At 33.9% G+C, this 23,333-nt stretch overlaps 1 protein-coding gene across 18 annotated transcripts in view; it reads left to right on the forward strand.

Annotated features, from left to right (window-relative positions):
* Window positions 1-23,333, forward strand: part of raskol (Ras GTPase-activating protein raskol) — a 605,213-nt gene that overhangs the window by 577,140 nt on the left and 4,740 nt on the right. For all 18 annotated transcript variants that reach the window (XM_069833949.1, XM_069833952.1, XM_069833953.1 and 15 more), the window contains 4 exons: window positions 2,100-2,419; window positions 3,597-4,567; window positions 6,583-6,722; window positions 19,654-19,862. In XM_069833949.1, the coding sequence (XP_069690050.1) occupies window positions 2,100-2,419; window positions 3,597-4,567; window positions 6,583-6,722; window positions 19,654-19,862 (1,640 nt within the window). The remainder of the gene's footprint in view (window positions 1-2,099; window positions 2,420-3,596; window positions 4,568-6,582; window positions 6,723-19,653; window positions 19,863-23,333) is intronic.

A 23,333-nucleotide genomic window follows, 5' to 3' on the forward strand; every position in this document is an offset into this window, starting at 1 on the left:
ACAATGATACACATTCCCGCACACATTTTATGTATTTTACAATAATGTACTTGCTTTATAATGCCATGAATGGTATTATTATTTATATTGTATCTCCTTGAACTATAATTTAAAAACCCGAGTGAAGTCATTACTATGCACTGAGAGAAGAGGATACATTTTCGTTTGTTTTATTGCACATAAAATACATTCATTAATTTATAGATTGTACAGTTTAAGTAGAGTATATGTAATTGATTTTGCACACTTTTTTCGTATATAGTATTCGCATATCTGATATTACTTTGCTTTTACGAATCAATATGAACATAGCTTTGTAATAGAATTCCTGTGAACAAGTTACTCAATTGAAAATACAAAAGGTGACCTAAGCTCCATGACAGTAATGTGGCGAGGAAGGAATTCTGCCCAGATGCGTCTCTTCCTCATTCTCTAAAATCCAAGTTTCTTCTTCTTTTTCAGTATCTGTCTGGTTGGCCGACTTTCATAAGCAATAGGGTAAAGTTAGTTTTTATAATTAATCCGTGTAGATATCTTAATCTTCTTGAATTTTTGTCTGGCAAAATAACAATTAGAGTACGCTATAGTCATGTGGATATTAATTAATTTTTTAAGGAAACTAAATAGTGTAATGTTTTTTTTTTTATTATTTAAATTCTATAAAGGATAGATTGTATTAATTTATTTCTAAATTCAATGGGAATAGGTACTAATTTTTAAGCCGCAGATATTGTATCTAGAAAGTCATCACTCATTTTTTTTTTGGAAACATATCGAATATATAATTTATTTTTTTAAACTAAAATGTCAGTGCTTATTTTGTTTTATTCACTACTTGTGTTCTTGACTTCAAATAAGTACAGTTCAAAGTAAAACATGATTAGATAACTTTTTGGACAGAATAAATTTATTTAATTATGTAAGATATTTTCTCAGTACATACAAAATATTAAAAATGTTAACAAACCAATACAATTCATCAAAAATAGATGTAGACAGTCACTTGTGTTCACAAACATTCTTCTATTCCTATATAAAATTCTAGCAAGATCAATTTTCTGCTAAGGTAGTGAAGTCTAAGTGTTACGAGAATTTCGTGTATGTGAAATGTGTTTTATGAGGAGAGAAGTGAAGAGTCCACTTCAAGAATGATGGATGTCACTTTCTTGTCGAAAATGAACTAAGACATAGCTTAAGACATATAGAATGTACATACAGAGTTATATGGCATTAACACTGATAGTCATTGTCCAGTAATGGTCGGGAAATCACAGTTAAGCTTTGACCAGTAAGCATTTCAAACTTTCAATTGCTTCTCCTGCAAAATGTATTCCAAATGACATCCATCATTCTTGCAGTGGACTCTTCAAGTACTATACACCAAATTAGACTAGGAAAGAATGAGGCAATTTTGGAATAATTGAGGATTAAATCATTATTGAACTACATCACAAGTTATCAAAATTACTAGAGAAATATCGTTGATAATATCTGAAGATAATCTTATACCATTATCATGAGAAAAGGCCTTACGATCTTACACCTGATAAGATGATTGGATTATTATTATTATTATTCCTAATTCAAAATCAAGATAATAAAGATATTGGTACAGTACATTAATTTCTGGTAAAACTATATTTCGCATGCATCATACCCATTTGAATTGAATCATAGATACTAAATGTAAGTAAACTCCAAGGGCCGTATTTATAGACATTCTTAGTGCGGGCTTTCGGTGGATGATCAGCAAACTAACGTTTTTCGTATTCATGAACCAGTGTCAGCGATATGATATGATATGAATCCTATTTAGTCCGCTTGTAGCCCAGGCTAGCGAAATGTCTATGAATAGCACCCCAATAGTTTAGAAGAAATCATTTTAAAGACAGACAGCATGCTGAAAATGATTGTTTCGACGTCAGGGATGCATTTCACGTCATATAAAATGCATGTAATCAGAATTTAAATAATGACTTCTAGTACAGAGTTCGTAAATATTTCGTCGGGTAATTACTAACAAGGTGACCTAGATAATGAAGACATGTATGACAAATTTGTTTCATACTTATAAATATATAAATATTTTGTTGTTGCAGACTCGTGTTCAGCGGGACTTTCCATCTCCACACTGTCTAGAGTTCGATGGCTATATTGACCTTGGAAAGCAGTTGAGTTTACTGGCTGCACTGCTTCACGAATGTGTTGGCAAGCTGGGATCTGGACGCAATGGAGAAATTCAACGACTTGTACGGGCCCTGGATAGGGTGCGCCTGGCACAGAGTCAGCCTGCAGGCTTAATCCGTCAGCACAGCTCTCCTCCGATGCCAGGCATTGTACCCCCTCCAGGCCAGGGCGAGCCAGGCAACAGAAATTCTGAACCAACTGCGCTGCAGGCTCTGCAGAGGAACATCTTCAGGTAAGATAGGATCTACTTAAATCTACTTCACAAATTAAAAGGATGATAGGGAAAAAGAGAACTCCTGTAAAACTTATGCAGTACATACTGTTTTTAAAATACTCGCTTGTCATTAATAGTTAAGATTCGTGTATAAAAATAAATTAAAGTCTTTTTATCTTGTATAAAGTTATACCATTTTTTTCTAGAATTCTTTCTCTTCATACAGCTAATAAATTCATCTGTGAAAATAGGTTAGAAGAGTTCCAGCTATCCCACACAACGAAAGATACAAAAGTAAAATTATACATGTGGGTTTAAAATACTGGTACTCTTTATTTTAGTTATATTAACAAATTCATCTACGAAAATAGAGATGTGGTACGTCTTTTTTTTTTTGCTAATGGCAGGTACTTGATCGGTATGAGGCCAGTTGTATAGGCCAATTTAATGTTGGTACAATTTAAGTGTAAGCGATTTCTCGTATAGTGTTTACATTCTTTTATTTTGAAGTTTATTTAGTCAGTACTAATTAATTTAAGCAATTTCTCGTATAGTGCTTACATTCTTTTCTTTTTGAAGTTTATTTAGTCATTCGACTAAAAGAAAAATGAAGGTATTTTAAAAGAATTTAAAGTGTAATTTTCTGAAGAAAGAGTTAAAAAAAAATACAGAAACAATTTCTTACAACATGTTCATCGAATTAACAATAACAGACTCCATTTACAGATGATAAATTATAATCCTATGGATTGCAGACCTCCTGGAAGATCAGCAAAGGGACTTTTAGATGAGTTGGTATAAACCTAATTTGTGACAGTCAATGATGATGATTTAGTCAGTAGTCCTATATTAAGACTGGAGAGTGGGAGAATGGGTTGAATAATTTTGACAAGATTAATAGAGCTTTAGTTTTGTACTGAAATGCTTCATAGTATCCAGTGTTAAGAGTGCACATGGAATGAAAGTATAGGAAGAGAAGCTGTCAGAAATCTAAATTAGATAATACTAGAATATGTTAGTTCACTTGAATACTAGCAACAGCATCAACTGGAGAAAACTTACTTAACATCACTGAGCTTGTATCAGACAAAAATTACTTTTTCATTTTAGTAAAATTTGTTTCTTGAAATGAATTCATATAGCTGTGCCTTCATAGCGTATTGTTATTATAAAGACCGTAATCTGCTGCTTTCAGGTTCAATGACCCCACAGTGTGCAATGGCTCTATGGCTGGACAGTTCCACAACGGACAACAACAGCAGCAGCAGCAACAGCAACATCACACTTCTAGTGAGATGAGTGGATCAATGATCGCCAGCAGTCATGTTGCGCGCTCCCCTGTTGTGCCCAGAGCTTCAACTCTACCTCGCAATGCCTTTCTGCCGAAGCTTCAGATGACGTCAGCTGCCTCTGAGGATTATTGTGACGGCCCACCATCGGCCTTCCGCAGTCCAAGCCCAGCCCCACATAACTGTAGTGTTCACTGCCTCCCTCCTGGCAGTCTTCAACACCGATCTGGTCGTTCATCTTCCATTGCCAATGGTCTGAATGGCAACATTGCAACTGCTAACGGCAATGTGAATGGTAATGGGAACTTGGATGAACTGACCGATTTGCTGCGTTATGCTGACGACGAAGCCATGTCTGAGCAGAACACCAACAAGGGCAGTCAGATCTCAATCTCTCAGCTCTCGAACGTCGCTTCCTCTGGATATCAGAGCTTCGCCTACAGCCAGAGCTCTAGTCCCGTCGATCTTACAATCGCCAATAACAACAATAACGCGATGCAGGGAAACAACACCGTCAACAACAACAACAACGTGAGCGTGGCATCTGCTCCATTGGCTTTCACCAATCCAGTGTATCACATGGAGCTACAGCAGCAGATAACCGCATTCAATGGGCATCGTCACCTTCGCAGACGTCACTCTTGCAGTTCGTCGTCTGAGGATAATGGTGGTGGTAGTACATTGGAGAGGGTAGGTGGAGTGGACCTGTCCCCATCGCCTTCCACTCCCACGCCTCCATCTGCTCGCAGATTTTCACCTGCTCTACGAGCTCCACGCACAAATCCACAGTGTGCTCTGAGGAGCAACAGACGAGGCCCAAATGGACAGGCTGCTAGTGTTCTGCAAGCACATCTGCGCACATGTTCCAGCAATCCAGGTGAGCACACATGAACATTTTACAAAATTACGTTTATCAAGTTAAGAACAATTAAAATTAATCTATTTATAAGCGAGTTCTCCAGAATGTAGTTTCATAATTTTCTAATTACAAGGTTTGATCTTAATTTACTGTTCCATTTACAAAAGAAATGTTCAAAATTTTTCACTTCAATGCCTAATTGTTAGTTTCATACTTGCTACTATATAGTAGGTCTAGGTTTAACCCTTGTAAGCTAACTTCGAATATATTCCACAGTCCACTTGCTTCACGCAGTAATGATAACTTTATTGGTCATAATGGTGTTATTTATTAAATTGAAAATACAGTATACAGTTCGATTCTAATGTCTTCATTTTAATAATAAGCAAGCTAATTTTCCGAATGAATTTCATTTCCGCTTTTTTTTTATTACATTCTCTAATTTATAAAATTTCAGAAATGTTCCAATATTTTAAAATAAAACATTTGTCTTACTGTGCAGTGCAATTTAGAACTTGAAACATACTGGTAGTTCACCATTCTTCATCACAAACATTCATACACTTTTAAAACAGAAATATGCTTTTTTCTTTTCTGCTCTGGCAAATATTACTTTTTGATGAAATAGGAGTTCTAGAAATAAACTCTGCTCTATCAACAACATAGAAAGTTCAACCGTGGACTTCTTAATTTTTAGAAAAGTCTTCTTGCACTATTTATTGAAAATAATAAGATTAAAATGACGGATGATCCTTTGTTAATATATTTGTACCTAAGATGAAATAGGAGTTCTAGAAATAAACTCTGCTCTATCAACAACATAGAAAGTTCAACCGTGGACTTCTTAATTTTTAGAAAAGTCTTCTTGCACTATTTATTGAAAATAATAAGATTAAAATGACGGATGATCCTTTGTTAATATATTTGTACCTAAGATGAAATAGGAGTTCTAGAAATAAACTCTGCTCTATCAACAATATAGAAAGTTCAACCGTGGACTTCTTAATTTTTAGAAAAGTCTTCTTGCACTATTTATTGAAAATAATAAGATTAAAATGACGGATGATCCTTTGTTAATATATTTGTACCTAATATTATTGGAATAATAAATGTGGAGAAACACTGATGTGCTTGTCATTAGTATTGTGAAAATAATTAATTATATGAACGAGTAAAAGGCCAGGACTTCGTTCTTCTAATAAATCACGCACAATTCTGTGCATATATTTTTACGTTAAAAATGGACAAGCATTAACTGTTAAGTTTAGATATTTCTGAACGAAATAAACCACAAACCATTTTGGCAGGGTTAAGATAATAGGTACAACATATACTATGAAATTGAACCTTGTAAGAACTGTAGAATCATGCATACCTTTTAAACATTTCTTTTCCCTTCCTTGTTTACTGATAGTGAATAACTTCGTCAGTTACTACAACAACTCCAAGGATTAAAATCATTAGTGGGTTATTACGAACTCATGCCCTTTTTGTTAGAACTGAACTTTCAGACATTTCTTCAAGTATCCTACACTTATTTTTTATCTTCGAGCTTAGGATAAGATGGTTGTTCATTCTTGGTAAATTTTTAACCCAGTTTTGTCAGTATTGTTTGTGCCACAGATACTCTAACTTAAACCATGACATATATAAGTTTTTTGTGGTTTAGTAGGCTTTATTCTCCAGTGTGTCGCATTGCACCTCCTGCAGTTTGTTTATTCTGATTTTGTTTGCTCAGTTCTCAATAGTTGTGCATGCCTTCTGTTAGCAATGGCTTTGTAAAGTTTGTTTTCTTTTTTGTGTTCATGGAGCAATACTGATTGTGATACATGCATAGCAGAATCTGTGATCTGTATTATCTTCTGCCCCAGTTAATTGAAGCTGTTCAAGAACTTGGTTCCCATGAGCATTATGACTTTCTGAGTTTAATTTAGAAATTATGATGGAAAATATGTGACATCAAGTTCTCATTACAGTAACATTGTTAAGAGACCAATACGTGATATTTTAATATTGTATTTTGTGCTTTGCAGATCAACCTCTGTCTACATGTTGTTCGAAGTTGAGGCGGCGGCTGTCTCTTGACTCGACTCGAGATCTCTCAGACTCGTCAGATGATGACAGCTGCCATGGAAGACGCAGCAAGCTCCGCAGCCCCAAGAGCTTTGAGCAGGTAGATAAACATACGTGCGGATTTCTCAATAAGACAATCTAGTCTGTGTTGGCTGTGTTGGTGTAACATGAAGCTAGTCATGGTTAGGAAAAAACGGTGGTTTATTCAGGAGAAGTTGTTTAGATGGGATTTTTTTCAATACTGATCTAATAAAAATTAAATTTATTACCCTTGTTCGTTCAGTAGTTACCATATTTGTCCGTTAAGCAAAGGTACGTTGGTTCAGTCTCAAAGGTGCAAGGCTTTTAAGACAGAAAAAATACCCAGCATCCATTTAACGAGGAAATAAAGTTCTTCGTCATAGTTTACAACATGTAAGAACTCCTCAGCTCTTGGATCTCAGTTTCAGACACAAATTAACGTTTGTCTACCTAATAACAATTATAGAAACTTCTGGAAGTAAAGATTCAAAACCTCACAACGGCCTATAGAATTGTGTACTGACATACATGTACGAGCTTTAAAAAATGAAAACGAGTATCAAAGAAGCCTAGGTGTACAAACTTAATTGTCTAGTGTTCGACAAAGGTGACCAACCTTTGAATTTTTTTCCACCAAGATTGTAACATAAATATCTAGTTTAAGCATCTTTTCCTGATTAGACCTATGGTATTAGAGCTTTATTACAACTAATTTTAAGTGAACCAGAAAGCACAACTTAACTTTCTTGCACATAAGCTTTGTGTCATTTCGCAGTGTATACAGAAATCCAAGTACAAAATGAACTTGTGTGATTCATGTGTCCGATTGAATGCTTAAATTTTAGTAAATCTCTGACAGCATATCTGCTGCTTCATCTGTTTTATATCCGAGTACAAAATGAAGTGTATTTGATTCCTGTGTTCGACAGATTTTCTTTATGGAATGAACGTTTAAATTTTAATATAGCTCTGACTTAAGCATATCTACCGCTTCATCTGTTTTATAGACGACTAAAAATTGAACTGTATTTGATTAATGTGTTGGACTCTTTTCTCTTATGGAATGAACGTTTAAATTTATATATCTCTGACTTAAGCATATCTGCTGCTCTATCTTTTTGTATATATTATTTTTCTATCAGTTCTGTAATAATTACAATACATGAATTGTGAAATTTATATATTACTGCTTTCGTACATTTGTTTTTTTATATATGTAGTTTTACTTTTTTTTGTTTGCTTTTTTTTTGTCCAAAATAGTGTAAAGTGTTTGTAAAAACAGTGCTTGAAAGTTAATTTGGCACCATTAGATTACTTCTATCTTTAATAAAAAGGAATTGAATATAACATATCTTTTTCTGTACTTACATCTTATAACCAGAGCTAGGATTCGTATGTAGTATAAGCTAATATTTTTAGCCGGTATAGTTGATAAACATGCAACCCGTGCCGCCCACTTTCTATAATTGCCATTCTTGTCATTCAGTACTTCCATTAGTTAGCGCTAAGGGTGTTTAATCCTCTTAACCTCCACTTACAAAACAGCGAGGGGTTTAAAAGCTGCATTGTCTAGTCCTTGTGACTTCTCTTGCATTTCGGGTCTTGTCAACCAGGCTTAAAAAACCTTGCTAACCGGCATCACATCGACTCAACTATACTCAGCGTCATTCTTAACTCATACTACATATAAATCCTAGCTCTACTTATAACCTTTAGAATACCATATAGTTCCCTCCACCAGTTTAATTTCCTTTCCATCCTTGTCCTGGTGTGGGGAGATTTCCTCTAAGGCACAATAACTTGAGGTGTGAGATGTTATATTTATGAAAAGCCACTAATGTATCTTTAGAGTGTATAACAGCACCATGAATGTGGTTCCAAACATAGATTTAAAATAAAAGACAGTGTATATAGATATGGTAAAAGATACATATAGTAAAATAAGCTAGAACTGAACAGTGAATAGGAATTCCTGTAAAGTCTTGGGAATCATTTTCACATATAACAAAAATTTACATGCAACACTTGAAGTTACTATACTTACATCACCAGGAGAATGACTAACAATAGAGAAGAAAGTTTCTTTCTACAGAAGAAAGACACATACTACACTCATCTCACAAAAAATATGCTGCATTAGAGCAAGTCTGTTATCTATCTCTTCATCTTTCGTCGTGATCACTCGCCATGTTTATACAGCATGCAAGTTAGAAGCCACGACTAAAGAAACACACCATACAGTCAGTTTTACTTGTACTATTTATTTATAGTGTAAACTAGGCACAAGGCTAGACAGTATAAAGTTTCCAACAATTGCATATGATGTCCGCTGGAACATTGAAATATTTTCATACATCATATATTTTGCCAGTATGCAATTGATATTCTAATGGAAAACACCATATTCATTTGTCGGATACTGGGGTTGTAACAAGCACAAAGAACATTTTTTTTTTAATTGAACGGATTAAATAAGGGATCATGAGTCTACAGTTCTCGACATGTACAAGAATGAAGAATACCGGTGTTTCATCTACTGAATTTTTCAACAAAGATCATGCTGTGAGGCAGAAGTCAGCTTTTTTCCAAGTACTTCATCAGAAATGTCTAAAGGCTCCGAGAAGAACCACGAAAAACGAATATCAACGATTAAACTTCCTTCAATTTGTGAAAGCTTTCGAAACTGAATCATCAGTATGCAGAGAATTGGATTACAGGATAGAAGGCACTATTATATAACTTACCATATTAGTAATGATTTCGAATTTTGAACAGTGTAAATGTGACAAACTAAACTTTATTTTGAATTGTGAGAAGCAATTCCTCATGTAAATTGAAAACAGTTGCTGTCTTTTATAACAAACCTTTTTAGCAGACGAGAAACATAGTAATTACATTAGATAAATAATTGATCATGATTGAGTTATATTTAATTTTTAAAGAAAAATGCTCCTTTTATCTACAAGTAGTAAAACTAAGTCTACATATTAAAGACAGCTCAGATAAAAGAGAAATTACAGCTGCAGTTATCACAGACTTCAAAAGTATATTTGATTCTATTTGAAAAGAAAAACTTATCATGAAACTAGCTAACTGTAGAATAAGGAAAAATATGCTTCAATGGATTCAAGACTTCGTAGGACAAGATACTACAAAAATAGATATGGAAAACAAACATCCAGTTTCAAACAACTCCAAATCAGTGTTCTACAAGGGACTATCTTAACCAGCATCCTGTTCACTCCTTTGTATGCTGATGACCTAGTCATCCAGTCATCTGCAAACAATACTTCTCAAATACATCAACTCTTGAAAACAGCCTTAACAAAGCATTAGAATTAGAGAAAAATTGTTAAAGGAAAATGCAATGACAGTTTCAACAAGACAATATATGAAACGTTCTCATTACGCCATCTAACACCTAAGGTGAAATTACTGTTCAGTAATCAACCATTATTCCATTCCAAAATGTCTTGGTGTAATTTTTTTATAATAAACTGACCTGCAAAAAAAAAAAAAAAAAAAAGTAGAAAGTATAGTCAGGTAAAACTCAGAAATGTTTTCCTATACTTAAACGTCTTGGTGGAAGAACATGGGGTAGTGCAACTTCTACACTGAACACCACATGCAAGATGTACAGCAAATCAATTTTTTGTGAAACATTAATCACAGTAATCAGCCAACTATTACAAAAATTACAGAATATACAAAATCAAATTCTTCGGCTCATAATAGATGCCATCAAGATGAAACCAACAAACTCCATGCTACTGATTACACAAAATTTAAATATTAACACAAATTGAGGTAGCAAGTGTCAATCTATAAGAAAAAGTAATCAGACTCTCAGATGATAAATATTGGTCTAATAACACCAGAAAGCTGAAAACACAAGTGGGATTTATTTAAAAATAATTAGAAATTAGAAAGAAATATAATATAGAAAACAAGCCAGAAAAACTGCTTATACGAGGAAACCCATTGTACATCTAAACACTACCTAGATCTAATAAATGGTGAATTAATAAAAGCAAACGCAAACCTTGAAATACTTAAATTACGCACTATTGAAATAATAGAACCAAAATTTCCTTGTACTCTGTGGCTTTGTATATATAGAGCTTACTGATGGATCAAAGCTCAACTCCAATGGCTCAGCGAGTGCTGCAATTCATTGCACGCTCTTCTCCCATTATACTCCACTGATCAAAACAAAACTGCTTTTGACGATGACATTAAAGCAATCCATACTGTACTCTCACAAATCAATAACCGCATAGTAATTCGCTTGAGTACAGGCATAGGTGCCTTGCAACTCATCTCTTCCGATTTGGAATGTATGAGAGCAACTACTGCCCACTTTGTAATACAAACATGAACATGGACAGAGAGTGCCAGGCACTCCACTCTATTACATGGTAGATACTGGGAAGCAAGAGCAAAACTATTAATTTATATATATTGTGTTTCTGTTAATTTATATGGGCAGTGATATTGTCAAGTCCCACTGCATTTGAATAAATAAATACATTTGAACGGTACACGGGAAAAACGAACAATGTCACATTTCCATTAAGAGTGAGATGATGATCTAGTTCAGTATATTACTGCAAAATTTATTGGTGTTTCTACTTGAAAATATGAAGGAAATGATGAGTGTACCCGTGGTTTTAATTCTCCTTTACCACTTCTGGTAAAAATAACACTAAAGTTTGTAGTAATACAGTGAATTAGATAACGACATCAACCTTAAAGGCATTGTGACATTGTTCGTTTTTCCCGTTACCCTTCATTTGTTATATGTTCTCTCGATTTTGGCATAATAAAAAGTTTAAATAATCTTCCATTGAAAATGTAGAAATAATTCAGTTATTGCAAATGAGCAAGTTTTATAAATACACTTCCACTCCTTTAGTCGAAGTAAACAATAGAATAATAAAATAATTGAACAGATTGTGAGTAAACAATTTTCATATGAATCTATAAAGTGAATTATCAAACAAGATTAATCATATTTACAATGTTAAATTACAAGAACATTACTAATCAGAATGGAAAGATTTACTAGAATACTCATTTAATTCCTGAACTACTACGCAAATCTGCTGTGGCTATTTTCAGACTGTTCACTGAACATGATTTTTACGTAAACATGTATACGGAATTTATATATTAACTACATCAAATTATATGTTACGTTCTCAAGAAGAACTGGACTTGGATCATCTGGCAAGTTGTGAAGCACTATCATCAAATCCAGATGTGACATCAAAATATTGGGAAGAAAGAAAAAAAATAACTTTACTATTTAATCATGGTTATTAAAAACAACAACATATTCAGTTTTTAATATAGACACAAAATCCTCACTTAATACTTACGTATATTTCTTTATTTTAATTTAAATAACTACATGAATTATTGTATTTGAAAACGACCAGACAGTTATAGTGAAGACAAGAATAAAATCAACAAAATTAATGAACGTTGAAGTACCACAAAGGTATAACCTAAACATTTTTACGAATAAATCCGAAGTTGTGGGATTTAAAGATGTATACTATCTCCAAACAGAAATAAAGTAGCCATTTTAGACTTTAACTCAAAACCATTCCAACATATGTGTGGCACAGTTAGCGACTATAGCAGACTGTTTCTTGTTTATGTTCTGAAACAACAGTTGAGGATAAAAGGAAAATTAAGGCAGTAGATATGAAGTTCATCGGATTAGCTGCAGATGTATCATTAAGGCAGCAAAGGAGAAGCACAGACTTAAAAATGAAAAGAATCTCGTTTGTCTTTTAATTTATGTATAAACAAAAGTCGAGGAAGCACCAGACAGGTGAGCGATACATGTCGCCAAAACTGTTATATATACTAACCAAAAGGAACCAAAAATATAGAAAGATCTACAACATGACATTACACAAATTTAACAGGCGTAATGGCTGAATCCTTGGAGATGAAGAGGAACTTGTCACTACGATCTTACAAAGTTAGTTGAGAATATTGTACTGTTGCACTTGTAACCAAGTTATTAGAATTTGTAATGTATTCAGAAAGAAGAAGTTACATTCAGTGTTGGGATGTGTGTTCATGCAATATAATAAAGTAGAGAGAATAATACGACTTTACAAGAACAGAATTGCTCAGACCTTGAAGATGAAGAATTTTCCATTATGGTCTTACAAAAGTACTTCCTGTATGCATTTTGCTCTTGCAGCTATATGAATTGTAACTAATGTTGGGATGTGTATTCATTCAATATAACAAAGCAATTATGAAACCATTACAATTGTATCTACATGGATTGTGTTTGAGCAAATTATTGAGTCACTCTTACCATAACACTTACTAGAATGCTGCAGTAAAACAAAATTAATTATTTCATTAAAGTAATGTGTACGCTAATTATGTTTTAAATTTAGCATCACATACGTGAATGGGATCAAGATTTTTGTCTTAGTATCTGTTAATGTATATGTCAGGGCCAGTGACGGTGCGACAATAAGAGCATAGGAGCACATGAACACTTTGTTTCCGTTAATGCATGACTGTTCTTATTATTTAATGTCGTGTTGATGTACTGGGAATGTATAACATCCAAATCGAGTAGTTTAAACTTCATAGACTACTTGTATAAATTTGGCAACATACGTTCACATGAAAGCCTTGCTCTTTTCAAGGAGATTACATGACTTGACACGCATGCACTGGACAAAATTGTCTCTAGCTGGCCGCTAATGACTCGTCAAGAACACAAGGGATTAAGTGAACATCAAATCTATCCTGCAGATGTCATGTGCATCGATGCATTCTCAAGGTGATAAATAGTCTATATTTTAGTTTGTAGGTGTCAGCATTTCTCACTGTCAGAGCTTTTATTTTGTATTGGTGTGTGTACAGTGCTGCTACGGGAATGTAGTTTGTGAATTACTATACTTCAGATTACTTTAGGTAGCTCCGTAGCTGTATGTTTCATGATATAATAATGACATATCCTACAAGACAAACATGGTGAATAAACAAATAATATAATTGAGATTTCATTATTATTATTATTATTATTATTATTATTATTATTATTATTATTATTATTATTATTATACATTTAAAACTTGTATACCGGTATGGTCTTTTTTCGATAACGACCATTAGAATAAAGAAATGTATATTAAACCTATTAATTTTAACTAATGATTTCAATTTACCTTCGGTTTTGGTACACAAAATTGCGAACACACGCAATATTTTATCATGAGCTGCCACTGGCCAGGACATACAATACAAAATATTGTTATGAAATTCTATAAAACTACAGGAAATGTAAGTTTCGTAATGTGTGGGGCAAATCAAGAACATTATTTTTAGGCTATACTAAAAATATAGAACACACAAAATTGATCCTGGAATTGAAAGATGTATATATAATTAAACTTTATATGAATTCAAAATAATTTAAACTTACTTTACGTCAAGAATTATATGTTACACCGAAACAGCTGTAAGCCACACATGCTTACATAATTAACACGAGTAAGATCACCATTTAATCAATTATTTATATTCGAGTGTTAAAAGTAGTGTACGAAAGATTCAACATGAATTATATGTTACACTTAATTTAAATGAGAATCACATATTATAAAGATTAATTGGGCTTAACAAAACGAGATCGTGAAATGAAGCATACTTGTAAAATTTTGCAAAATTCATCAATAAGTCCACACCTGTGGAGTAACAGTCAGCGCGTCTGGCTGTGAAACCAGGTGGCTCGGGTTCGAATCCCGGTCAGGGCAAGTTACCTGGTTGAGGTTTTTCTGGGGTTTTCCCTCAACCCAATACGAGCAAATGCCGGGTAACTTTCGGTTCTGGACATCAGTAGGCTACTTGAACACATCTGTAATTTTTTTATATGCACAAACACTGCCTTTTTTGTTATTGGATTCATCTACAATTTCTACACTTGAGTCCGGACTTCTATTTAATTTTAGCAGTATTATTGTTAATTATTTATTGGTGAAATCATCTAGCTTTTTAGTATTTTATTTGGAAGATTGTTTTCTGTTACCTATATTTTAATTTATTGTACATGATTCTAAAATATAACGAAATGTTTTGTAGTTCAGTGGCATGTCAGAAAGTTCACATGTAATTGATAATATAAATTTCTGAAGTACTTAAACATATGCTGAAAATTCTCTGACAAGTGTTTAGTAATAAATTTGTAACCAGCTCAAGCAGTAGTGACCAGGGGCCAGTGACAAAAATATCGAGTGTGCTACAGCTTGATCATACACATACATAAAATGTGACATGCAACTAATCTAATATTAAATATGCAACTAATCTAATGTTGAAAATTAAGTTCATACTACGCTCATCCCTATTGCAGAATTTTTCTGTTATTCTGATGTTGAATCCTTCTATACCAGACTTCTTCTCAATCAATAGCATAGCAAGTGCAATGATGCGTTCCTGGGACATGGTGTTCCTTAAGGTGGTTTAATATCTTCATTACCTTCATTACCACATATCCAAGTGTTATAATCTATTCTGTGAAATTTTCTGTTGTACACACAGTTTTTCCCATCTTCTGTTTTCTGATTTATAATCAGATTAAGTGCAGGTCTTTCCAACCGTTTCACTTCAATTTTTTCTTGCATATTTCTCATAAAGAATGGATTAGTTAACAAACTCTTGACTGAATTCATTTCAGTCCACAGAATAACACTAATAGTAAAACGCAAAAGATAATAATAATAATAATAATAATAATAATAATAATAATAGTTTTATTTTCCCTGGCAGAGTTAAGGCCATCAGGCCTTCTCTTCCATTCAACCTGGATCAAATCACATACAGAAAAAATACATACCGGTATACAAATATTAACTTAAAAATAATAATAATAAACATAATTAAGTAAAAAAGAGAGATTGAATACATATACACAATCAGTATTAACTTTAAAATAACAATAATAAAAATATATATTTAATAATAAAAAAAAGAGACTGAATACATAATCACAAACAGGAAAATAAAGAAGAAAGTAATATAATATATTTGTTCGACTTAATAATCACAATGAATTCATTGCATCGTCAGCTGTAATAATAATAATAATAATAATAATAATAATAATAATAATAATAATAATAATATGTTATAATGCAAGACATTAATGCCATTCAACTTGAATTCTCAAAGAGGAAAAAGTATATCTACAAATGTAGGCCTAGTCACTTTTAAACATTCTTTATTAATTGTATGTAAGTTCGGCACCAGCTTGTAGAATTACTGGCAGATCAAAAATATTTCACTCACTACTACTGATGCTTCCAACCAACCCCAGGTTCAGGGTTCTACTGGGGATATTCTCGTGCTAATGCTGGGAGAATATATAATTACCCTAAGGATATTTGAACCTCTGTCAAGATTTAATGCACGTGCAGCTCTTGCTACAGTGAGACTCAGCACACTGTTTGCAATCTAATGCAACTGAAAAAAGAACAGATTCGTAATGTTTTTACAGAATAATATTACTCACAGTTACATCATCAATATCAACATTTATTTTAACAAAATTACGAGAGTGCTATAGCACAATAGCACATTAAGACGAGCCGCCCCTGGTAGTGACATGACTCTTATTACAGTTGGAGTTGACTTTGCGAGGGTTCAGAACAAAACTTAGTTAATGTTGGATATGGATATCTCATGGATATAAAGCAATACACTTACCTTCAATCGAAATAAAACTGAAACAATTATTTTCCGCCTATCTAATGACAGTTTAAACATCTGTGCATTAGTAAAGCTTCTGGGTATATATCTAGCTGTAAAATTAAATTGGAATATAATATACTCAATATTTACACAAGAATTTGTGTATGGTACCCAACATACTTATTAACAAAGTTTAAGAATTTAGTTGGTGAAAAGCAGGTGCTCTCTGCTTAGTATGCTCTCTTCCATTTCCATTTAGTGTATGGAAATATTCTTTGGAGTAATTCTACTGTTGCATGAAGGGAATGTCAAGCCTGGGAATCTTGCAGAATAACTTAAAGGAATACAGGATTTAGACTGTTCCTTCCATTTTTATATTCAGAACTGTAATGTGCATTAAAGAAAGCCTGGACACTTTCACTAAACATATTATTGTCCACTTCCATAACACACCACAGAGATTATATTCTACTGTATTTGTAGGCCTAACATTAAATGAAACTCAAAATTACTATAAAATATTAGTATAAAATTATACAATTCATTGCCTGATTTGATCAAAATTAAGAACTTAAGAAATCTCGAGGTTTGTTGTAAATAGCTTCCAGGCTAAATATTACTCTGTGAAAAGATTTATTAAATCCACATACTTAGACTTCAACAAACAAAATTTGGTAACACAATCTCAAGGGAAAAAATGGAACTCTCTGCATCATAATCCACAGTTAATTCCCGATTTACCACGAAAATCGTCTGTAGCTGCATTTAGATTGGCAACAGGCCATAATTGTTTGGCCAAACACCTGCATAGAATTGGAATATATCAGTCCCCTAACTGCCCATTGTGCAACTCAAACCAAGAAATGGATTCGGAACACCTCAAAATCTGTGCTTCAGTGGCTGACCATGATAATATCTTTGAAAAATATTGGAGTGCAAGAGGTCAAATGACTTTGTCAAACACCTGGCATTAGAAAACAATAACAACAAATAGCTTCCAGATTAAAATGTCCACTTCAAAATGACCAGAGAAAAAATGGCCACAAAAAAAAATTGTCCAGAGCAAAGTGTCCAAGGAAAAAAGTCCGTTAAAAATGTCCACAATAAAATGTCCATTATAAAAAAGTGCACATTCAATTTGAAACATGTATATGCCCAGTCTTCAAAGACACCAATGAACAAACAATGCAGTGGAAGCATTTCATAGTAAATTTCATGTGAATGTTTGGAAGTTAATTCAAAACATCAAATATGAAAAATATGAGAACGAAACTCTCATGCATCAAATTCGAGTAGATCATCGAAATATTAGGCCTCCAGTTAATAAACATAGGCTACCAAAGAAACCAACAACGGATAGAGCCAATCGTCAGGAGATGTCATGAATACAAAGACAGGAATGATATAAAATGCTACCTTCGTGCAATCTTTTCGCTTAAAAATGCATGGACAGCCAGAAGAGGAAGGTCAAGATCAAGAAATGGAACAAACAAATTCATTGTAAATAGATTTCTGTGTGTTTATACGTACACAAAAAATTATGATCTCGTATAGGATATTTGACATAAAAAACTCATTGTAAATTGGAGATTTCTGTGTGTTTATACGAAAGTTGAAGATTTCTGTGTGTTTATACATTAAAAATTATGATCTCATGTATAGGACATTTTATATTTGTGGACGTTTAATCCTGTGAACATTTACATTAGTGGACATTTAATTTTATGAACATTTATAAAAGTGGACACTGTATTTGTGGACATTTAATTTTTATGGACATTTATGTAAGTGGACATTTCTGTTTGCGGACATATTGAAATGGACATTTTAACCTCCAACTTGTAAATATTGTTTAATTCGCAATTGTATATGAATCATCATCATCCATAGCACTACAGCCCGGATCGGGCCTCGGCTTCCTTAAGAATTCTTCTCCATCGGTCTCGATCTTTAGCCACCGTCCACCAGTTCTTCACTCCAAGCCTCTTAATGTCATCCATAACACAGTCTATCCATCGTAGCTTTGGCCTTCCAACTCTCTTCTTCCTCCAGCAATCCCATGTTCCATCACCTTCCTAGGTATTTCACATTCATCCATTCTCTTAACATGCCCTGCCCATCTCAGACGAGCAATATTAATGGATGTTATTATATCGGGAGACTCATAAAGCTGGTATAATTCGTTGTTATATCTTATTCTCCAAGTTTCACCATCCCTTACAGGTCCAAAAATCCTTCGCAGTATCTTCCTTTCGAATGCGGCCAATCTAAATTTATCCCTTTCGCTAAGAGGCCACGTCTCTGATGCATAGGTCAACACTGGTTTTATTAGGGTCTTATATAGTCTACATTTTGTGCCACGAGATAGCAATCTTGATTTAACTTGTTTTTGCAGCCCATAATAACACCTATTGGCGCTTTGTATTCTTCTACTTATTTCCTCTGAGATATCATTGTTACTATTGTATATGAATAGTGTATCTAAATTTGAAGACAAAATAACTGAATGTGTATTTTGATATAATTATGGAAAGATGTAAATCAGTTAAGTTAATGCATTACTCAGTTTCAGACTGTATTGTACTTATATGTAAAACTGACTTTGTCTGATACAGCCAAGTGTTGTGTGATGACAATATTCTATTCTCTATTGATTTGAACTTGTTCATGTTCTTTCTGTGCCACCATTTACCAGATTATGAATCGAACTCTCCGCCCATTTTAAAATAGAGAGTTATAATGTATTACTAAACGTTTTATTAACATATTTACTTAACATAAACTAAATGATCCTACCCAAACCTACCTAATCTACCATAAAACGGGGTGACTTGATACACCTGGGGGGACTTGATACGTTTTGTAAGTTCATGTTTTGGAACCGAAATATCAACCTAAAAAATGTATAAAGTCTCCCCAGCGTGTCTAATCTCCCCGTTTTATATGCTGAGAGACTTCATATGTTTTGTAGGTTGATGTTTCAAAACGAAACATCAACCTACAAAACGTATCAAATCTCCCCCAAGTGTATCAAGTCACCCCGTTTTACGGTAGTGTAATTCATTCTACCTTACTTAATCTGCTATATTTACTATGTCCTATTTTACCTTTGCTGGGAGGTGTTTATCATTTAATAGTACTTGTACTTTGCTGCCCATGAAGGTGTATCTAGGACCACTAGTTGTTGGTTAACCATGGTTCGATAATTAAATTTCATCCAGTATGCACTTAGCTTGATCTCGCATAGCTGGTATTTGATGTTTCTCATTTGTTTCCAGTATGAGAATGAGATTGAGCGGTTGAAGGAATGTGTGGAGCACTTGAAGTTGAAGCTGGAGCAGGCTGAGCAGCAGCGAGATCGAGAGCAGCGTGGTTCAGGCATGGACTCCCCTGACCTTGACTCCAGTGAGCGGGACTCAACTCGCGACCTAAGGGACCCACCGATGCCAGGCCAAGCAGACACCAATATGAAGAACATCATTGCAAGGTAGAATTTACTTCTTGTCAATGTGATGGCTTGTGTTGGTTCTGCTTAATGCTGACTTACGACAGTTCCATCAGGTGTTTTTGTATGCGAGATTGAAATTGTCTGGAAACTTTAGTTTGTTATTATTGTGTTGATGCAAAAGTTCGTAGCATTTTTTCGCTGTGACAAAAGTTTTGTTTGAGGTGCGTAGAAGTCAGAAATTAATCAGTAATACATTCTCCTACATTATCTATGACTCTGGGTAGTTTTTCGATCCCACTTCTGAAGAAATCTGCTGGTTTGGCGTTAAAAAAGTCGTTAAGCCACGTTTGTAAAGCATCCTTGTTATCAAAGGAATTCTCTTAAAGATTGTTGGGTAGAGAACGGAAAAGGTGGAAATGTGAGAATGCAAGATTGGGAGATTATGAGGGATGTGGAATCACCTCTCAACCAAGCTCTTGCATAGCAGCTTTCATCATTCTTCTTCTTCTTCTTCTTCTTCTTCTTCTTCTTCTTCTTCACTTCATGGTATAGGCAATCAAATGCCTGTTCCATCTTCAAAGTCCTCTAGCCATCGTTTCCTAGGTCTGCCCACCGATCTTCTTCCTTTAGGATGATATTGCATTATTTGTTTAGTAAATCTGGTATCTGGCATTCTATCGACATATTCTTTCCAATTTTGTTTAAAATCTTTTAACCTTTCATTTATATTAAAAATTTCTAACTCTTCTCTTACGTTTTCATTTGTTATTAAGTCTTTCTTTGTACATCCTTTCACATTTCTTAGAAATTTCATTTCTGTCGTCTCTATTTTGCTTTGTTGCTTCTTGGTTAATGTCCAAGTCTCACTTCCGTATGCCAGCATAGGTACAGCCATGACTTTATAAAACTTTAATTTTCTTTCTTTACATATTTTGTTTCTAAATGTTCTATTAATTGTTCCACATACTCTTTGAAAATTACATATTTTATTGTCCACATCATTCTTTATCAAAGCCAATATCACTTCCCAAATAATTAAAATGGCTTACTGGTACCTGTTCCATGCAGCAGTTATTTTTGTTTTAATCGGTTCTTTCCCTATAAATGCCATTACCTTTTTCTTTATTAGACAAATTTTCATATATATTGTTCTCCAATTTCATTAAGTTTAAAAATAGATTTTTGCAGGGCAGACTCAGTATTCTGAATAACAACTCTTTGGAATTTGAAAACCTACATTCACTAGTTGTTTCCACTTCTTCACTAGATCGCTTTATCATGTTAATGGAATATAGGCATGTATTATCGTGTTTTAGCAGTCTTCTCAGTCATTTTTTTTTTTTTCAATTGCGGCTGTAAGGCATCTGAGCTGTTGGCGATAAATGTCAGCAGTTATGATTACATTCGTAGTATACAACACTTTCTTTATCCCACCAGATGCATAACATCATCTTCTGTGTATGGACACTAACTTTTGTACGGAGTGTTTGTTTTTTGTTAGGGCTCAGCCATTCCTTTCTTTCTTTCTTTGATGTTGACATAAAGACACCATTTTTCGTCACCAGTTACAATCTTGGATAGGAATGGTCGAAGTTGTTCACGAGCAAGCAGAGAAGCATAAATGATCATCTGCCAGTTTCTGTTGTTTTCACTTAAAGCGTGAAGTAGGTAGCCCTACACTCGATTTTCGAACCTTGCCCATGAATGTAAATTTCGCATGATGGTTGACTGGTCACAATTCATCGCATCTGGCAATTCTCGGGTTGATTGACGTGGATCATCATGAATTAAATCATTCAGAAGGTCTTCATCAAAGCCCGATGGTCTTCCTGAACGTGGCGAATCACTCACATCAAAGTAGCAACAGAACCATTTTCTTGCAGTGCTTTCTCCAATGGCATCCTCCCTGTACATAACACAAATGCTTCGAGCCACCTCCACTGTCTTTGCTCATCTGTTAAATTCAAACAGAAGAATATGTTAAAAGTGTTCGTTTCTTCCACTTGACACTCCATCACCTTTAGCCCACAAATAGGACAAACTTTCTTCAAATTCGCAAAATTCAAGCACAACACTTCAAATAAAAAATGACAAACAATAAACAATCTCCTAACAATGCAGTGTTGTGGTGACGAACAAAAATGCTATGAACTTATGCAATGGAAGTTAGTTTAGTTTAGGGTTACCAAATGTCCTTATTTATTTTTGAAGATTTGTTAAGTGTCCGTATTTTTTATGTAAAAGTTCCAATCATCTCAGTTTCAATAATTAAATTTCAAAACATAATTTTATTCTAAACTGCGTATAAATATTTAGTTTTTCGTCCATATAAACCTATTATATTCAGAGACTGAACTCACTTCAATGGTACAATAGTGCTCCAAGTATTAGCGTCACTGGTCAGTATTCTATTTGGAATACAAGCCACAAATAAATCATGGCACGTACCGCTTTGTTCATAAAATTGGTCAATCGACATGCATAAACAGTAGCATGTTCCACAGCACCATCAGTAACACGAGGTTGAGACCATTTCAGTTTTTTTTCACTAAAACTGTAAACATGCGAAATTATTTCTCCGAGTGTAGTGAAGGCCATTATTTCAGTCATCTGTTAGCAAATATATGGTGAGTGAAGTAGTTCTTGTAATTAGGCCTACATGTAAAATTTGATTAAAAATAGCTTTTGAAATTTTTCATGTACTATGTTTCTGTATACAATGCTGGCACTAAAAGGTATTGTACTGTTTGTATTCTACTTGTTTTGACTGTATTTTAATGATTTTCTTTTATTGCACAGATAATTATTTAATGTATACCTACACAAATTAAGAAGTAATGCTAATTTTGCAGCATGAATTTGACATTTGAATTTAAAACAACACTAAGGAATAGGATATCTACAAATGTTTTTGTGTCCGACTTTTGTCCTGCTTTTTGAACCAGTTTGTCCTGTATCTGGTAATACTAGTTTAGTTGATCTCATGTGTCCCAGTCCCACTCTAGGAGCAAAACATCAGGTGTCTCTGTGTCTGTGAGTTGTTACACACCAATCAGACTATGAGTGGAAAATATTCTTACTCCTTTCTACATTTATATTCCCTAACTCTGTATCAGAATGACACCTGTTACCAAGGGTTAAGTGCTGTGTAATTGTAGACCTGGACATGAGTTTATCATTTTTGTTCATGAACACTTCAGGGACACAACGACTTTACTTTCTCATTTCATGGAAGTCACACTTGGAATTTTTGCTACATGAAAGTTCATTGGGATAGAACTTGTGTCCAGAGGCAAGTAGATAACCACACACCATCAAGAATGGTGGAATGATGACAGGATGAAATATTTACAAAAGAAAAATTGTCGCAAATATCGTGTTTTGTTGACTACAAAATCCACTTGGATTCACTGAGATTTGAACTGGTGTGCCGTGGCTATTAAGTTTTTGTATGAAAGAGCTATGAAGATCGAATCTTGAAAATAATAATGTGCAAGAAAAATAAACTCG

Source organism: Periplaneta americana, chromosome 8, assembly GCF_040183065.1.
Source record: "Periplaneta americana isolate PAMFEO1 chromosome 8, P.americana_PAMFEO1_priV1, whole genome shotgun sequence".
Lineage (NCBI taxonomy): Eukaryota > Metazoa > Arthropoda > Insecta > Blattodea > Blattidae > Periplaneta > Periplaneta americana.